Consider the following 15,120-nt stretch of genomic DNA (forward strand, 5'->3'; position numbering starts at 1 on the left):
TAAATTGCACGAGTACTACACAGACTTAGAACTTTTCTCTGATCTCAGTCTCTCATTATATGGGCAAGTCACATGTTCAAGCTAACTGACCTGTCTTTTTCAGCCCCACCAACTGCATGCAGGATCTTAGCTCTCAGACCAAGGATCAAACCCATGCCCCCTGCAGTGGAAGTGTGGAGTCCTAACCACTGGACCACGAGGGATTTCTCTACAGTGTGTATGATTTTTAAGTGCACTGGACAGAATATTTAGAAGTATACTGAATTGTTAAATATTTGGGGGGAAGATCATGTTAATCAGATCACTTCAGTCGCTCAGTCGTGTCTGACTCTTTGTAACCCCATCAACCAGAGCACGCCAGGCCGCCCTGTCCATCACCAACTCCCCAAGTTCACCCAAACCCATGTCCACTGAGTCGGTGATGCCATCCAACCATCTCATCCTCTGTCGTCCCCTTCTCCTCCCACCTTCAATCCTGCCTAGCATCAGGGTCTTTTCAAATGAGTCAGCTCTTCCCATCAGGTGGCCAAATATTGGAGTTGCAGCTTCAACATCAGTCCTTTCAATGAATACCCAAGACTTATCTCCTTTAGGATGGACTGGTTGGATCTCCTTACAGTCCAAGGGACTCTCAAGAGTCTTTGCCAACATCACAGTTCAAAAGCATCAATTCTTTGGTGCTCAGCTTTCTTTATAGTCCCAACTCTCACATCCATACATGACCACTGGAAAAACCATCGCCTTGACTAGACAGACCTTTGTTGACAAAGTAATGTCTCTGCTTTTTAACATGCTGTCTAGGTTGATCATAACTTTCCTTTCAAGGAGTGTCATTTAATTTCATGGCTGCAATCACCATCTGAGTGATTTTGGAGCCCCCCCAAATAAAGTCAGCCACTGTTTCCACTGTTTCCCCATCTATTTCCCATGAAGTGATGGGACCAGATGCCATGATCTTCGTTTTCTGAATGTTGAGCTTTCAGCCAGCTTTTTCACTCTCCTCTTTCACTTTCATCAAGAGGTTCTTTAGTTCTTCACTTTCTGCCATAAGGGTGGTGTCATATACCTATCTGAGGTTATTGATATTTTTCCCAGCAATCTTGATTCCAGCTTGGGCTTCTTCCAGCCCAACGTTTCTCATTATGTACTCTGCATAGAAGTCAAATAAGCAGGGTGACAATATACAGCCTTGACGTGCTACTTTTCGTATTGGAACCAGTCTGTTGTTCCATGTCCAGTTCTAACTGTTGCTTCCTGACCTGCATACAAGTTTCTCAAGAGGTAGGTCAGGTGGTCTGGTAGTCCCATCTCTTTCAGAATTTTCCACAGTTTATTGTAATCCATGCAAAGGCTTTGGCATAGTCAATAAAGCAGAAATAGATGTTTTTCTGAAACTCCCTTGCTTTTTCCATGATCCAGCGGATGCTGGCAATTTGATCTCTGGTTCCTCTGCCTTTTCTAAAACCAGTTTGAACATCTGGGAGTTCATGGTTCACGTATTGCTGAAGCCTGGCTTGGAGAATTTTAAGCATTATTTTACTAGTGTGTGAGATGAGTGCAATTGTGCGGTAGTTTGAGCATTCTTTGGCATTGGCTTTCTTTGGGATCGGAATGAAAACTGACCCTTTCCAGTCCTGTGGCCACTGCTGAGTTTTCCAAATTTGCTGGCATATTGAGTGCAGCACTTTCACAGCATCATCTTTTAGGATTTGAAATAGCTCATCTGGAATTCCATCACCTCCACTAGCTTTGTTTGTAGTGATGCTTCCTAAGGCCCACCTGACTTCACATTCCAGGATGTCTGGCTCTGGGTGAGTGATCACACCATCGTGATTATCTGGGTTGTGAAGATCTTTTTTGTACAGTTCTGTGTATTCTTGCCACTTAATATCTTCTGCTTCTGTTAGGTCCCTACCATTTCTGTCCTTTATCGAGTTCGTATTTGCATGAAATATTCCCTTGGTATCTCTAATTTTCTTTAAGAGATCTCTAGTCTTTCCCATTCTATTGTTTTCCTCTACTTCTCTGCATTGATCACTGAGGAAGGCTTTGTTATCTCTCCTTGCCATTCTTTGGAACTCTGCATTCAGATGCTTATATCTCCTATTATCCTTTGCTTTTTGCTTCTCTTCTTTTAACAGCTATTTTTAAGGCCTCCTCAGACAGCCATTTTGCCGTTTTGCATTTCTTTTTCTTAGGGATGGTCTTGATCCCTGTCTCTTGTACAGTGTCACGAACCTCCATCCATAGTTCATCAGGCACTCTATCAGATCTAGTCCCTTAAATCTATTTCTCACTTCCACTGTATCATCCTAAAGGATTTGATTTAGGTCATACCTGAACGGTCTAGTGGTTGACTGAAACCACTAGACCACTAGACTGAAACCACAATCACAGACAACTAGCCAATCGGATCACATGGACCACAGCCTTGTCTAACTCAGTGAAACTAAGCCATGCCATGTAGGGCCACCCAAGACGGACAGGTCATGATGGAGAGGTCTGACAGAATGTAGTCCACTGGAGAAGGGAATGGCAAACTACTTCAGTGTTCTTGCCTTGAGAACCCCACGAACAGCATGAAAAGGCAAAAAGATAGGACACTGAAAGATGAACTCCCCAGGTTGGTATGTGCCCAATATGCTACTGGAGATCAGTGGAGAAATAACTCCAGACAGAGTGAAGGGATGGAGCCAAAACAAAAACAATACCCAGTTGTGGATGTGACTGGTGGTAAAGCAAGGTCCAATGCTGTAAAGAGCAATATTGCATAGGAACCTGGAATGTTAGGTCCATGAGTCAAGGCAAATTGGAAGTGGTCAAACAGGAGATGGCAAGAGTGAACGTTGACATTCTAGGAATCAGCAAACTAAAATGGACTGGAATGGGTGAAGTTAACTTAGATGACCATTTCTACTCCTGTGGGCAGGAATCCCTTAGAAGAAATGGAGTAGCCATCACAGTTAACAAAAGAGTCCGAAATGCAGTACTTGGATGCAATCTCAAAAACTATAGAATGATCTCTGTTCGTTTCCAAGGCAAACCATTCAATATCACAGTAATCAAAGTCTATGCCCCGACCAGTAATGCTGAAGAAGCTGAAGTTGAAAGGTTCTATGAAGACTTACAAGACCTTTTAGAATTAACATCCATAAAAGATATCCTTTTCATTATAGGGGGCTGGAATGCAAAAGTAGGAAGTCAAGAAATACCTAGAGTAACAGGCAAATTTGGTTTTGGAGTACAGAATGAAGCAGGGCAAAGGCTAATAGAGTTTTGCCAAGAGAACGCACTGGTCATAGCAAACACCCTCTTCCAACAACACAAGAGAAGACTCTAGACATGGACATCACCAGATGGCCAACACCGAAAACAGATCAATTATATTCTTTGCAGCCGAAGATGGAGAAGCACTATACAGTCAGCAAAAACAAGACCAGGAGCTGATTGTGGCTAAGATCATGAACTCCTTATTGCCAAATTCAGAGTCATCATTTTAATAGTTGTTCAGAAAACAATTAAATGTAAAATTAAATGTGCAAATCCCTAAAGATGAAACACTAAAATTCGTGGGCAATCCTTGTAATCCAAGAATGATGCTAATAAACTAAGTTGATGAGTAATACAAAGAAAAGCAAAAAACAAAAAATTCAAGACACTTTATTAGTACATTCTTTTTAAAACAGTCTGTCATTTTCTAGGAAATAAGCATATTTACAATTACTTATTTTCAGGCATCATCTGAATCTATTTAAGCCCAAACACTGATTGTCTTGACTACATTTCCATCATAGCAGTACAAAATGCCTCTCTTCATACTGCCATTTTAGGCTGGCACCAGGCAATAATGAAAATTAAATGATAGGAAAATTTGTAAATCTGTTTTAAACACATTTCTCAACTAGAAATATTAAAGGCACATGAATTACAGCTTAGTTTATACATTATCTTGATATTTCACTCCTTGACATTTTACACATCCCAGTCAGCCATCTGTTGACCCTTCAGATTTTCAGGATACCCGAAAGAATGGAACACAGAGCTTTCTGTCTGCACTACATAAGCTTTTCTTAAAATATGCATATGGTTAAGTTGTGAAGGAAAGTATCCTTGTGGATCAATCCAAATATTTCGGACCTGAGTCTTTAATGCTTACCAAAGGTTTTCTATCTAAATAAGCCACTGATGCCTATAATATACTAAAGGACTTTCATATAGAAAAGGGGAAATCAGGGATATAGGAATCAAATCCTGGAACAGCTAGGTAAACCTAAATGTATAAGACCTTTAATGTATATGGCTCCAACTGACTAGTAGAAATAAAAGTGATGATCATGTACACAAAATCTCTGTCTCAGAAATAGAGAACACTTCTTTAGAATGCTTCTTTGAGAAAGGTAAGTTTTGAGAAGCAGTTTTGGATCAGAAGCTTTTACATTTATGAGTTAGTGTATATAAAAAGTTATACAGGGATCTACAATTCCATCTTCTCCAAGCCAGGCTGTGGCTTTGTACTAAGTTCATACTTAGGCTTGCCCAAGTATGAGTATGCTTCATAAAGCTTGGTAATCTAATAAATTCCCTCTTCTCAAAGCTAAACATATTTTTGGAAAAAGGTGCATATAACCAACTGGCCTCTATCACCCATACATCATCCTATTGCAATAAAGTACTGTCACTAAGAACCTATTAATTTCTCACTTGAATTCCAGCATCAAAACAAAAACATAAGTGAACAAGAGCTGTTTTTTATGCTGTTATCAACAAGTGAAAATTTATATAAACAGCTAAACATTTCCAACATGTCCCTCCCAGTATACCTACCGCCAATAAAAAGTTTGGGGTTAGTGAAAAGTAGGAATAAAACAGAAGTAGGAAGTTGTCTCATTGGCTTTTCTCTTTAATTTAAACTATGGCCATGGAATATTATGCTCTGAGCTGAATCATGAATGTATAGACATCTTTAAACTGTCTCATTTGATATTCTTACATCACACAATGGTCATGTTATAGCTTAAACTGAACTGGGTAAGCTGCTAAAGCAACTATCTGCCAAGAAGCTTCTGGCAAATTCTTTTTACAAATAGGACTCTACTCCTAACTGGACAATTCTAGAGCATAAACAGCATCTGTTGGTCAGCTGGCAAATTTGTGAGAACTCTTTAATTTAGGATATATTCCACTATCACTTCTCACTCAAATTCTTAAAAAAAAAACTTTAGTCATTTTTCTACCAAATTCACAGAAAACAGAAAGGGTCCTATCACCAAATACAAGTGTGATTTGCAAAAGGTGAGATTCTGCATTTTCAAAATGTTTCTTTTGCTGTCTTAATGCTTTCTATTTCATAGTACAGCAACACCTCCTTCACAACGACTGGTAATCATATTGCCAATTTCTGTCCATGTATCTGAATGAGGGTTATAAACTTCAACTGAGTCCAAGGTACCTGGAGCCAAGAAATCGTGGCTGGAAGATCGACCTCCAGAAACATACAGAAGCCCATTGACTGCCACAACACACAGGCCTGCTCTAGGCACCTTCATTGAGGCAACTTCAACCCACTTTTCCTGGATAAAAGAAAAAAGAAGTTTGCAGTGTTATAATATGGTAACACAGAAAAGTGCTGAGAAATCAGATACTCTGGTTCTTTTTACATGTTTAAATTTCAAACTTACAACCTATTCATATAAGTATATACAATATTTTAAACAGAAATTTTTAGTAGGTGCAGACAAAGTAGCAAATTTAGAGGAAAATAATAAAAAATGTATCTGTGATTAATTATAAATTATGATCACCAAGAGATAATCTAGAAATTCTATATAGGCAAGAATTCAGAGAAACTAGTTCTATGAAATACAAGTATGTAATTCAAACACACACCACACAAACTCACAAAGTTCAAAGGAGAAGAAAAGCTTACAAAAAGGCTTTTTTGCATCTTTAATATAACAGGCCTCATAAATCTCCAAGAGAACAATAAACAACACTGGCCAAATTTATTTTAACATGGAATCTTTTTTTTCAAGGACATCTAGTACAGCTAGTAAAGTGTAAAAGATATTTTCAGAAAGATAGTATAGATCAGGGATTGGAAACTAGGGCCTATTTTTTTAAGCCTACCAACTAAGAATGATCTTTCCACACTAAAAGGTTATTAAAAAATATATATATATGCCAAAGGAAGAGATTGCATGTAGCCCCCAAGGCCTAAAACATTTACTATCCAGTCTTTTAACAAAAAGTTTGCTAACTCTTGGCATATATTATTCACTGAAGCAATTTCAGTAAGCTGCTATAGACAAAATGACAAAGTCCAACTCCAGGGAAAATGTCTATACCCAGAAAACAGGAAAGCTAAACAAAGGTCCTGAGAAATAATCAAGAGAGAAAAGAAAACGTTTCCAGATTTTTAAAAAATAATAATAATTTGAAAATAAAGCATATGATGAACAAAATTTATAAGATCATAAAAAATGAAGAGAGATTATTCATCAATGCTAGAGAGTAAACTTCTTGAGGCAACTTGATGAGTCGGACATGAATGAGCGACTGAAAAACAATAAATCCATATTTCACAACATAACGTTCCCTGAAACACTTTCCCCCTCAAGATGTTTCACAAACAAAAGTAAGGGCTGTGTAGTCACTTAAATGTGAGAGATTTAGCATAAAGATTCATGAAATATCTTATTTTAATAAATTGTGTAAAGAAGTCCTATCAGTTCAGTTCAGTTCAGTTCAGTCGCTCAGTCGTGTCTGACTCTTTGCGACTCCATGAATTGCAGCATGCCAGGCCTCCCTGTCCAATAGTAAAGAAATTTATTTAACTTTATTTAATCCAACTTTCCCTAAGTATAGTTGACCAGGGTAACTTATGCTATCTACTTCCTATTATCAATGCAGGGATTTCCCTGGTGGTCCAGTGGTTGACTCCATGCTTCCACTGCAGGGGGCACAGGTTTGAACCCTGGTGGAGGAACTAAGGATCCTGCATCCCAGGTGGCAGTGGCCAAAAAAACAAAAAAAGCAAAAAAATAGTATTCCATGGAAATTAACTTGGAAAAAATTTTTCTAACCTGTTAAGTCTATGATATAACACACCTTGTGCTTACATTATTCCAGCACTTAACAAATGGTAATGCAATTGTTTGTCTATTTTTAATATTTCCCACTAGAATGTTGGTTTCTTGAGAGCTGGAGTATTATATATTTAGGTAGCCTTTGCTTCCCCAGGTCTTTACATATTTGTGAATGAATAAATGGACTAAAGAACAAATGCATGAGAGAACAGTGATTTACAACCTACTCTTATCTACTTTCTCTTCTTTTCCCTTTGTAGCATAATTACATCAAGCAAGTAACTGAAGGCATGAGAGAATATTGGAGCGCTCATATAGTAAGTAATAGGATAGGTAATGTATAGAGGTACAAGTGGAGAAGACAGCTGGTATGGTAGGGAAACTTGTTTAATTGAACAAATAAGTAAATATATTGAGAATAACAGGAGCCAAGTTTTTAACTGATGTGATTATGATGTGATATGTTTGTGTGCTCAGTCATGTCCAACTCTGCAACCCCATGGACTGTAGTCCACCAGGCTCTTCTGTCCATGGAATTTTCCAGGCAAGAATACTGGAGTAGGTTGCCGTTTCCTTCTCCAGGGGATCTTCCCGACCCAGGGATCAAACCCATGTCTCTTGCATCTCCTGCATTGGCAGGCAGATTCTTTACCACTGTACCCACTGGGAAGCCCTTTTAACTGATAGAGAAGGTACTTACAATCATGGAAAAGGGAAGGCCCCTTTCTCTCATGGAAAGAATCTGAGGTATACTGAAATTGGTGCCAACATTATGCACTCATGGTTTTATAACATATATGCACAGATATGGAAATACCTATAAATGAGTATTTGTGTGAATACATACACACATATACATTTACTGTTTATGTTTAGCTGTTGACTAAGAATGCCTGGAAGCTGCAATACTCCAGGAGCAATGAATAGTCTGAGAGCTAATCTTGGTTTCCAAATACTATTCTTCACTAAGAGAAACTAAAGGTTCTTGGAGAAATGACTGATTCTAGGATCAGAGAAGTATAATCTTTCTTATACTTGAAATATTTTAGTATGCAAGATAGCAAAGAAATGCTCAAAAGGACAGAATCAGAAGGGACCTCTAATTTCAGTCATGATAGAGTAACTGTTACCAAACGTGCCCTCCTACCATAAAGAATTAGAAAACTTGACAGACTATGAAATAAAGTTCTCAGATGATGGACAACAGGCAATGAAAATCTGTGATTCAGAAAAAGAAAGAAACAAGGTGAGCTCCATAGCTGTCCAGGCTTTTTGCCTGGAGGGCTTTCTGAACAGCAGTACAGAGAAGGGAATCCCAAGCAGAGCACAACAGTCAGCTGATTTATGAGACCGAAATCAGAGTTGAGAGAGGCTGATGCAGTTGAGATTTGTAAGGAAGAGTGCCAGAGGACAGAGGTTCCCGCGAGTCTGAGTGAATACTCCTAATCTTTGCATGCATAAAATGAGACTATGAAAGAAAATAAAATAAAACAACAAAGAAATAAAAATAAAAAAGTTTTAAAAGAGAAGAAAAGAAAGGGGAAAGAAAATTTAAAAATGAGACTCCATAAGAATAATCAAGCAACAACAAATGGGAAGATGTGATATAATGAGACATATATTTGGTCTCTGACTGCAGGTCTTAACAGAGAGCTCCTAAGTCCCTTGGGATTTCCTTGGTGACAGGAATGTCTTCCTCTCTAAAAAGGCAACTCTTGTAGGATCCTGTATAACATCAATATAGGGGCCTCTTACCAGAAAGATCAAGCCAAGATCAGAAGCTTGGAATTTAGTCCCATACCCTGTCATCCAGGGAATAGAGAAGGACTGGATGCCTATGTGATGAAGCCTCCATAAAAATCCCTAAACAGTGAGGTTTGCAGCACTTCTGGTTTGATGACCATATCCACATGCCAGGTAAGTGATACCCCCAAATCCCACTGGGGCAGAAACCTGCAAGATCCCTCCTGGATCTTGCCCTATACTTCTTCATCTGGTTATTCATTTATATCCTTTATAATAATAAAGAATATAAACATTATATTCTATTCTATTGTTCTATACTTATAGTAACATAGAATATCCTTTATAATAAACTGGAAAATAGTTAAGTAAGGTGTTTCCCAGAGTTCTGTGAGCCATTATAGCAAATTATTGAACCTGAGGAAGGGATCACAGGAACCCTCAATTTGTAACCAAGTCAATGGTTAATATGAGGACAGACTACTTGAGACTGGTGTCTAAAGTGAGGGCAGTCCTGTGGTACTGAGCCTATAACCTGTGGGATAGTTAGTGTCAGAAGTCAGTTGACTTTAGGACGCCAGTTGGTGTCCACAGAGCATCAGAGAAGAATTTGGTGTGGAAAACCCACGTTTGGTGTAAAAAGAAGAGACAGCTTTCCTTTATAGGAACTCCTGTAAGCTTAACAGTTCTCAGAGCTCACACAAGGCTGGATGATATTCTAGCTTTGACCAGACAATATGAAGAAAACTTTTGGACAGCTACGACAAACAGGAGAGAGTCAAGAAGAGCCATGCTTCAGTGGTAGGGATAAACTATTTCTAAAGGACCTAGACCTTCTAGACCTTCCCTACAAAGCTTAAAAACAAGTTCGAAATATGAATCTGATTTGCAAATAACTGCCTATCAAAACTAAACACAACACTTATGGAAAGAAAACAAAATCCAAATACTCAACTATGTAACATCTACAATGTCCAACATTCGATCAGTTACTGCTGCTGCTGCTGCTGCTAAGTCACTTCAGTAGTGTCTGACTCTGTGCAACCCCGTAGACGCCAGCCCACCAGGCTCCCCCGTCCCTGGGATCCTCCAGGCAAGAACACTGGAGCGGGTTGCCATTTCCTTCTCCAATGCATGAAAGTGAAAAGTGAAAGTGAAGTCACTCAGTCGTGTCCGACTCTTCGCAACCCCATGGACTGCAGCCTACCAGGCTCCTCCATCCATGGGATTTTCCAGGCAAGAGTACTAGAGTGGGGTGCCATTGCCTTCTCCGAGATCAGTTACTAGAAATGTGGAAAGGCAAAAAAAAAAAGAAAAAAGAAAAAAAAATGTGACTGAAATCAGGAAGAAAAATTTCAATCAATACAGGTTCAAAAATGTCAAATTAATAGAATTAGCAGATAAGTACTTTAACACAGACATTATAAATACATTCAAGGATATAAAAGAAAACATGAAAAATTACAAGGAGAGAAATGGAAGACACTTAAAAAATAACCAAAACATCTTATGGAGCTAAAAAATACAATACCTGAAATGAAAATTTTCCTAAATAGAATTAGATACTACAAATTAAAAGTTTAGACATTGTAGAAAGTTAACGTTGACTTGAAGACACAGGAAGAAAAACTATCAATACTGAAGCACAGAGAACAAAATTTCAATTATGCAGGATGAATAAGTTCTAGCAATCTAATGTATATACTATGGTGAATATAGTTAATAATAGTATACTGTATACTTGAAATTTACTAAAAAGGCATTGACCCTGTGCCTCCTGCATTGGGAACATGGAGTTTTAACACTGGACTGCCAGGGAAGTCCCCAAGAAGGCAGATCTTAAGAGCTCCCATCACATACAGACACAAAAAAGGAAAAGGGATCTATGAGAGTTGATGGGTATGTTAATTACCTGGATTGTGGTAATCATTTCACAAGTAGATATATAGCAAAACATATGATATACCTTAAAAAAGTCATACACTGTTTGCAAATTAACTTGAAAAATCTGGAAAATGAAAACCAAGAAAAACAAACTAAAATACTGAGAGAAAAAGGATGGAAAAAATTAACACATCTCAGTGACCTATGGGACAATATTAAATGGTTTTACGTGGACATTACTTAAATCCCAGAAAGAGAGCAGGAGAATACTTGAAGAAATAAGGCTGATTTCAATTTGATGGAAGCTATAATTCTACAGATTCAAGAAGTTCAATGAATTTCAAGCAGGTTAAACACCAAAATCCCATAAGATATATCAAATTACTGGAAATCCATAAGAAAGAGAAAAAATCTTAAAAAACTGTCAAAGAAAAAAGAGATGTTACATATATGGGAGAACAAGATTGACTACCGACCTCCCATCAGAAACAATGCAAGAACTAACACAGCACTGTAAATCAACTATACTCCAATGAAAATTAAAAAAAAAAAGCAATGCAAGAAGATAAATAAACAACAATATTAAATGATGAGAGTGAGGGGAAGAACAACCTAAAATTCTACACTCAGCAAAATATCTCTCAAAAATGATGGTAGACAAGAAGACCCCCGGAGGAAAAAATTGCAACCTGTTCCAGTATTCTTGCCTGGGAAATCCCATGGACAGACAAGCCTGACAGGCTACAGTCCATGGGGTTGTAAATAGACAAGACTGAGCAACTGAGCACATATTAATAGCTTCTGGAGCCCAGAACCACAACTTACTGAAGCCCCTGGCCCTAAAGCCCGTGCTCCTCAACAAGAGAAACAACCTGAATAAGAAGCCCATGCACCGCAACTGGAGAGTAACCGCCACTCACTGTAACTGGAGGCAAGTCTGCACAGCAACAAAGACTCCATGCAGCCAATAAATAAAGTAATTAATTAAAAAATATGGCGAAGAAATTTTGTAAAATGAAAGCTTAGAGAATCATTGCCAACAGACCAGCACAAAAATAAACACTAAAGGAAGTTCTTCAGGCTAAGAGAAAATGCTGTAAGATAGAAACTTAATTCTATACAATGAACAGAACTAGAAATGATAGTTATGAATGCATAATTATAAAATATTTTCTCATTAAAATTTATCTTAAATATAATTAACCCTTTAAATAAATATAACAACAATATACTGTAGGGTTTATTACATACTCAGAAGTAAAATCAATACACCAATAGCACAAAGGATGGAAGAGGAAAATATAAGTATGTTTTTCTGTTTCTTACATTAAAAGTGAACTGGCATGATATCATTTTAATGTAGATGTAATACATTAAAATGGCTATTATATATAACGAAAACCCAAAAGCAACAATTAAGAAAAAAGGTGAAGACATATGGTTAATTGGACTAAAGAGATAAAATGGTGTACTAAAACAATCAACATAAAGACAGAAAAGAGAGAAAAAAAGGATGGATTGTACAAAGAGAAAAACATCAGTCTAAAAACTAACCCCACATATATAATTACATTATATATAAATAGTAAAAATTCTAGAGACCCTACTTAGAAGTCAGAGACTTTCAAACTGTACAGAAAAACAGACCACAGCTATCTTACAAAACATGAAGTTTTTAAAGACACAGATTTAAAGTAGAAGGAAACAAAAGATACACAGTGCACATACTAATCAAAAGATAGCTTGGCTACATTAGTATGAAGACAAAGTAGACTTCAAGGAAAGGATATTATCATAGAGAACGAAAAACATTTCAAGGCTATAAAAAGATCAATTCAGCAAGAAAATGTAATAATAAGTGTATACACACTTAATAACAGAGATTAAAAATGAGAAGCAAAATCTGACAGGAATGGAAGAACAGATAAATCCATAATTATAGAGATTAAAAGTCACTTGTTCCTTGGAAGAAAAGCTGTGACAAACTTAAACAGTGTATTAAAAAGCAGAGACATCCTTTTGCCAGCAAAGGTCTGTCTAGTTAAAGCTGTTTTTTCAGCAGTAATATACAAATGTGCATACTGGACCATAAAGAAGGCTGAGCACTGAAGAGTTGATGCTTTTGAATTGTGGTGCTAGAGAAGACTCTTGAGAGTCTGGACAGCAGGAGATCAAACCAGTCAATCCTAAAGGAAATCAATCCTGAATATTAATTGGAAGGACTGATGTTGAAGCTGAAGCTCCAATACTTTGGCTACCTAATGCAAAGAGTCAAGTCACTGGAAAAAACCCTGATGTTGGAAATTATTGTGGGCAGGAGGAGAAGGGGGCAACAGAGGATGAGATGGTGGGATGGCATCAGCAATTCAATGGATATGAGTTTGAGTAAACTCCAGGAAATGGTGAAAGATGGGGAAGCCTGGTGTACTACAGTCTAATGTGGTCCCAAAAAGTCAGGCATGATTTCGCAACTGAACACCACCACAGATCTTGTGCTAAGTCACTCAGTCATGTTCAACACTTTGTGACCCTAGGCTCCTCTGTCCACGGGATTCTCCAGGCAAGAATACTGGAGTGAGTTACCTTCTCCAAAGGATCTTCTCAACCCAGGGATCGAACCCAGGTCTCCCCCATTTCAGGTGGATTCTTTACCGTCTGAGCCACAAAGGAAGCCCACAGATCTTACAGACATGAATAACAGGATACCAAACAATTGAAATCATCCAACCTACCTCTTCAAACGAATATTTTTCTACAGTATGAAGAGCATCTTGTGTCTCATTCCACCCTCCAATAGCATAGATGCAATCATTGAGTGCAGCCACCCCAAGATATGCTCTTCTAGTTCCCATTGGAGGAAGTGGAGACCATCGCTTGGAAAGTGGATCATACACTTCAAAAGAACGAAGCTCTATTCCTTCATTGCTGATGCCCCCAACCACATAAATTAAACCTGAAAATGGAATATTTTTGCTCAGATGCTATAGAAAATAGGATACAAATAATTATAAAATGTGATAATTGTGATTTAAGTTTGTTATCTGATACTTTAATGCAGGGCTTCAAGAGGGAGAATTGACTTCTGTCCAGTTTATCACAGCTCTTATTTAAGCATGTTACAAAGAATTAGTGGTACGAATTTAAAGTGACACTGAATTTTCAAAGAACTTAATGATGCTATAACAATCTGTCAGACAAGGATTTCTAATCTTATTGTTCGCTTAATGATCTCAAGTTCCAGATCCACTGCTATCGTGTATAAGTAAAAAAGGAAGAGAGGGATCTCGCCTTCTTAAAAACACTTAAGTCATACACTTAAACTGGGAATGACATAACCCTGCTTGGTGACAACCTAACTTTTGCTCAAATGGACATAAAATAGAGAATTAAATTTAAATTAGAATAGTTCATGGCTAGATTAAGGTGTTAGATACAGTACAACAGACTGTAATTCAGAGTTTCTTATTAAATTTGATTTGCAACTAAAGATTCTGACAATCAACAATTACTTTTTGAGTGCTTACTGTTGTTCCTAAACTGAGTTTACTGAGTTCTAAAATTGTAAGTTTTACAGAATGGCATTTTAAGGAACATAAGCTAAAAGTAAACTTGGGTTCAAGCTCCAACTTTACTAGAAACCAACTATGAAAAAAGACAACTCACAGCCTCCTGATCTTCAGCTTCCTCATCTAAAAATAAAGGGGTTGAAATAGACAATATTCAAGATGCCTCTCCAGTTCTATGGCTTCAGATAAGAAGATAAAAATAAATATAAAACAACTAGAGAACACTATAATATTAAACAATAGAACACAATCTACACCATGTAATTCAAGCATTTAGATGCCAGCAGAAATCTGAGAAGCTACTCAGAAGGCAGAAAGAACTTGAGCTAGGAATGGAGCACCTGAGTTGTCACGTAACGGCAGACTGCTTCATACTTTACAGCTACATATAAATGTGTTCCCCAAATCTGGACAGAGAATTAGGGTTTATTCTAGAGTGCTTAAGTACCTCTCAGTGTACTGCTTGCTTGCTTATTCACTCAGTCATATGTGACTCTTTGCAACCCTTTGGACTGTAGCCCATCAGGCTCCTCTGTCCATGGGGGTTTTCAGGCAAGAATAAGGGAGTGGGTTGCAATTTCCTTTTCCAGAGGGTCTTTCCGACCCAGGGATTGAACCTGTGCCTCTTGCATTGCAGGCAGATTCTTTACCTGCTGAGCCATCGGGGAAGCCTATAGGTACATATAAATGTGTTCCCCATCTCTGAACGGAGAATCAGGTTTTATTTGAGAGTGCTTATTAATTACCTATCAGTGTATAGTAGACAATTAATAAATGTCTGTTTACCATTTTAACATGTAGTACATTTTTCAAATCTGTGATAGCACTGTGGGTGTATACTG

The 15,120-nt window shown here is 37.8% G+C and overlaps 1 protein-coding gene across 2 annotated transcripts in view; it reads right to left on the reverse strand.

Moving 5' to 3' along the window:
- Positions 1-3,644: 3,644 nt before the first annotated feature.
- IPP (intracisternal A particle-promoted polypeptide) overlaps positions 3,645-15,120 on the reverse strand; it is a 34,549-nt gene continuing 23,073 nt past the window's right edge. The window contains exons 8-10 of one of the 2 annotated variants that reach the window (XR_011256995.1): positions 13,445-13,665; positions 9,784-10,111; positions 3,645-5,570 (exon numbers count right to left, since the gene is read on the reverse strand). Coding sequence is in view for 1 of the 2 variants with exons in the window: in XM_069589678.1 (XP_069445779.1) it covers positions 5,346-5,570; positions 13,445-13,665 (446 nt within the window). In the remaining variant the exon portion in view is untranslated. The remainder of the gene's footprint in view (positions 5,571-9,783; positions 10,112-13,444; positions 13,666-15,120) is intronic. The other variant, XM_069589678.1, reaches the window with a different exon arrangement.

Source organism: Ovis canadensis, chromosome 1, assembly GCF_042477335.2.
Source record: "Ovis canadensis isolate MfBH-ARS-UI-01 breed Bighorn chromosome 1, ARS-UI_OviCan_v2, whole genome shotgun sequence".
In the NCBI taxonomy this organism is placed as follows: Eukaryota; Metazoa; Chordata; class Mammalia; order Artiodactyla; family Bovidae; genus Ovis; species Ovis canadensis.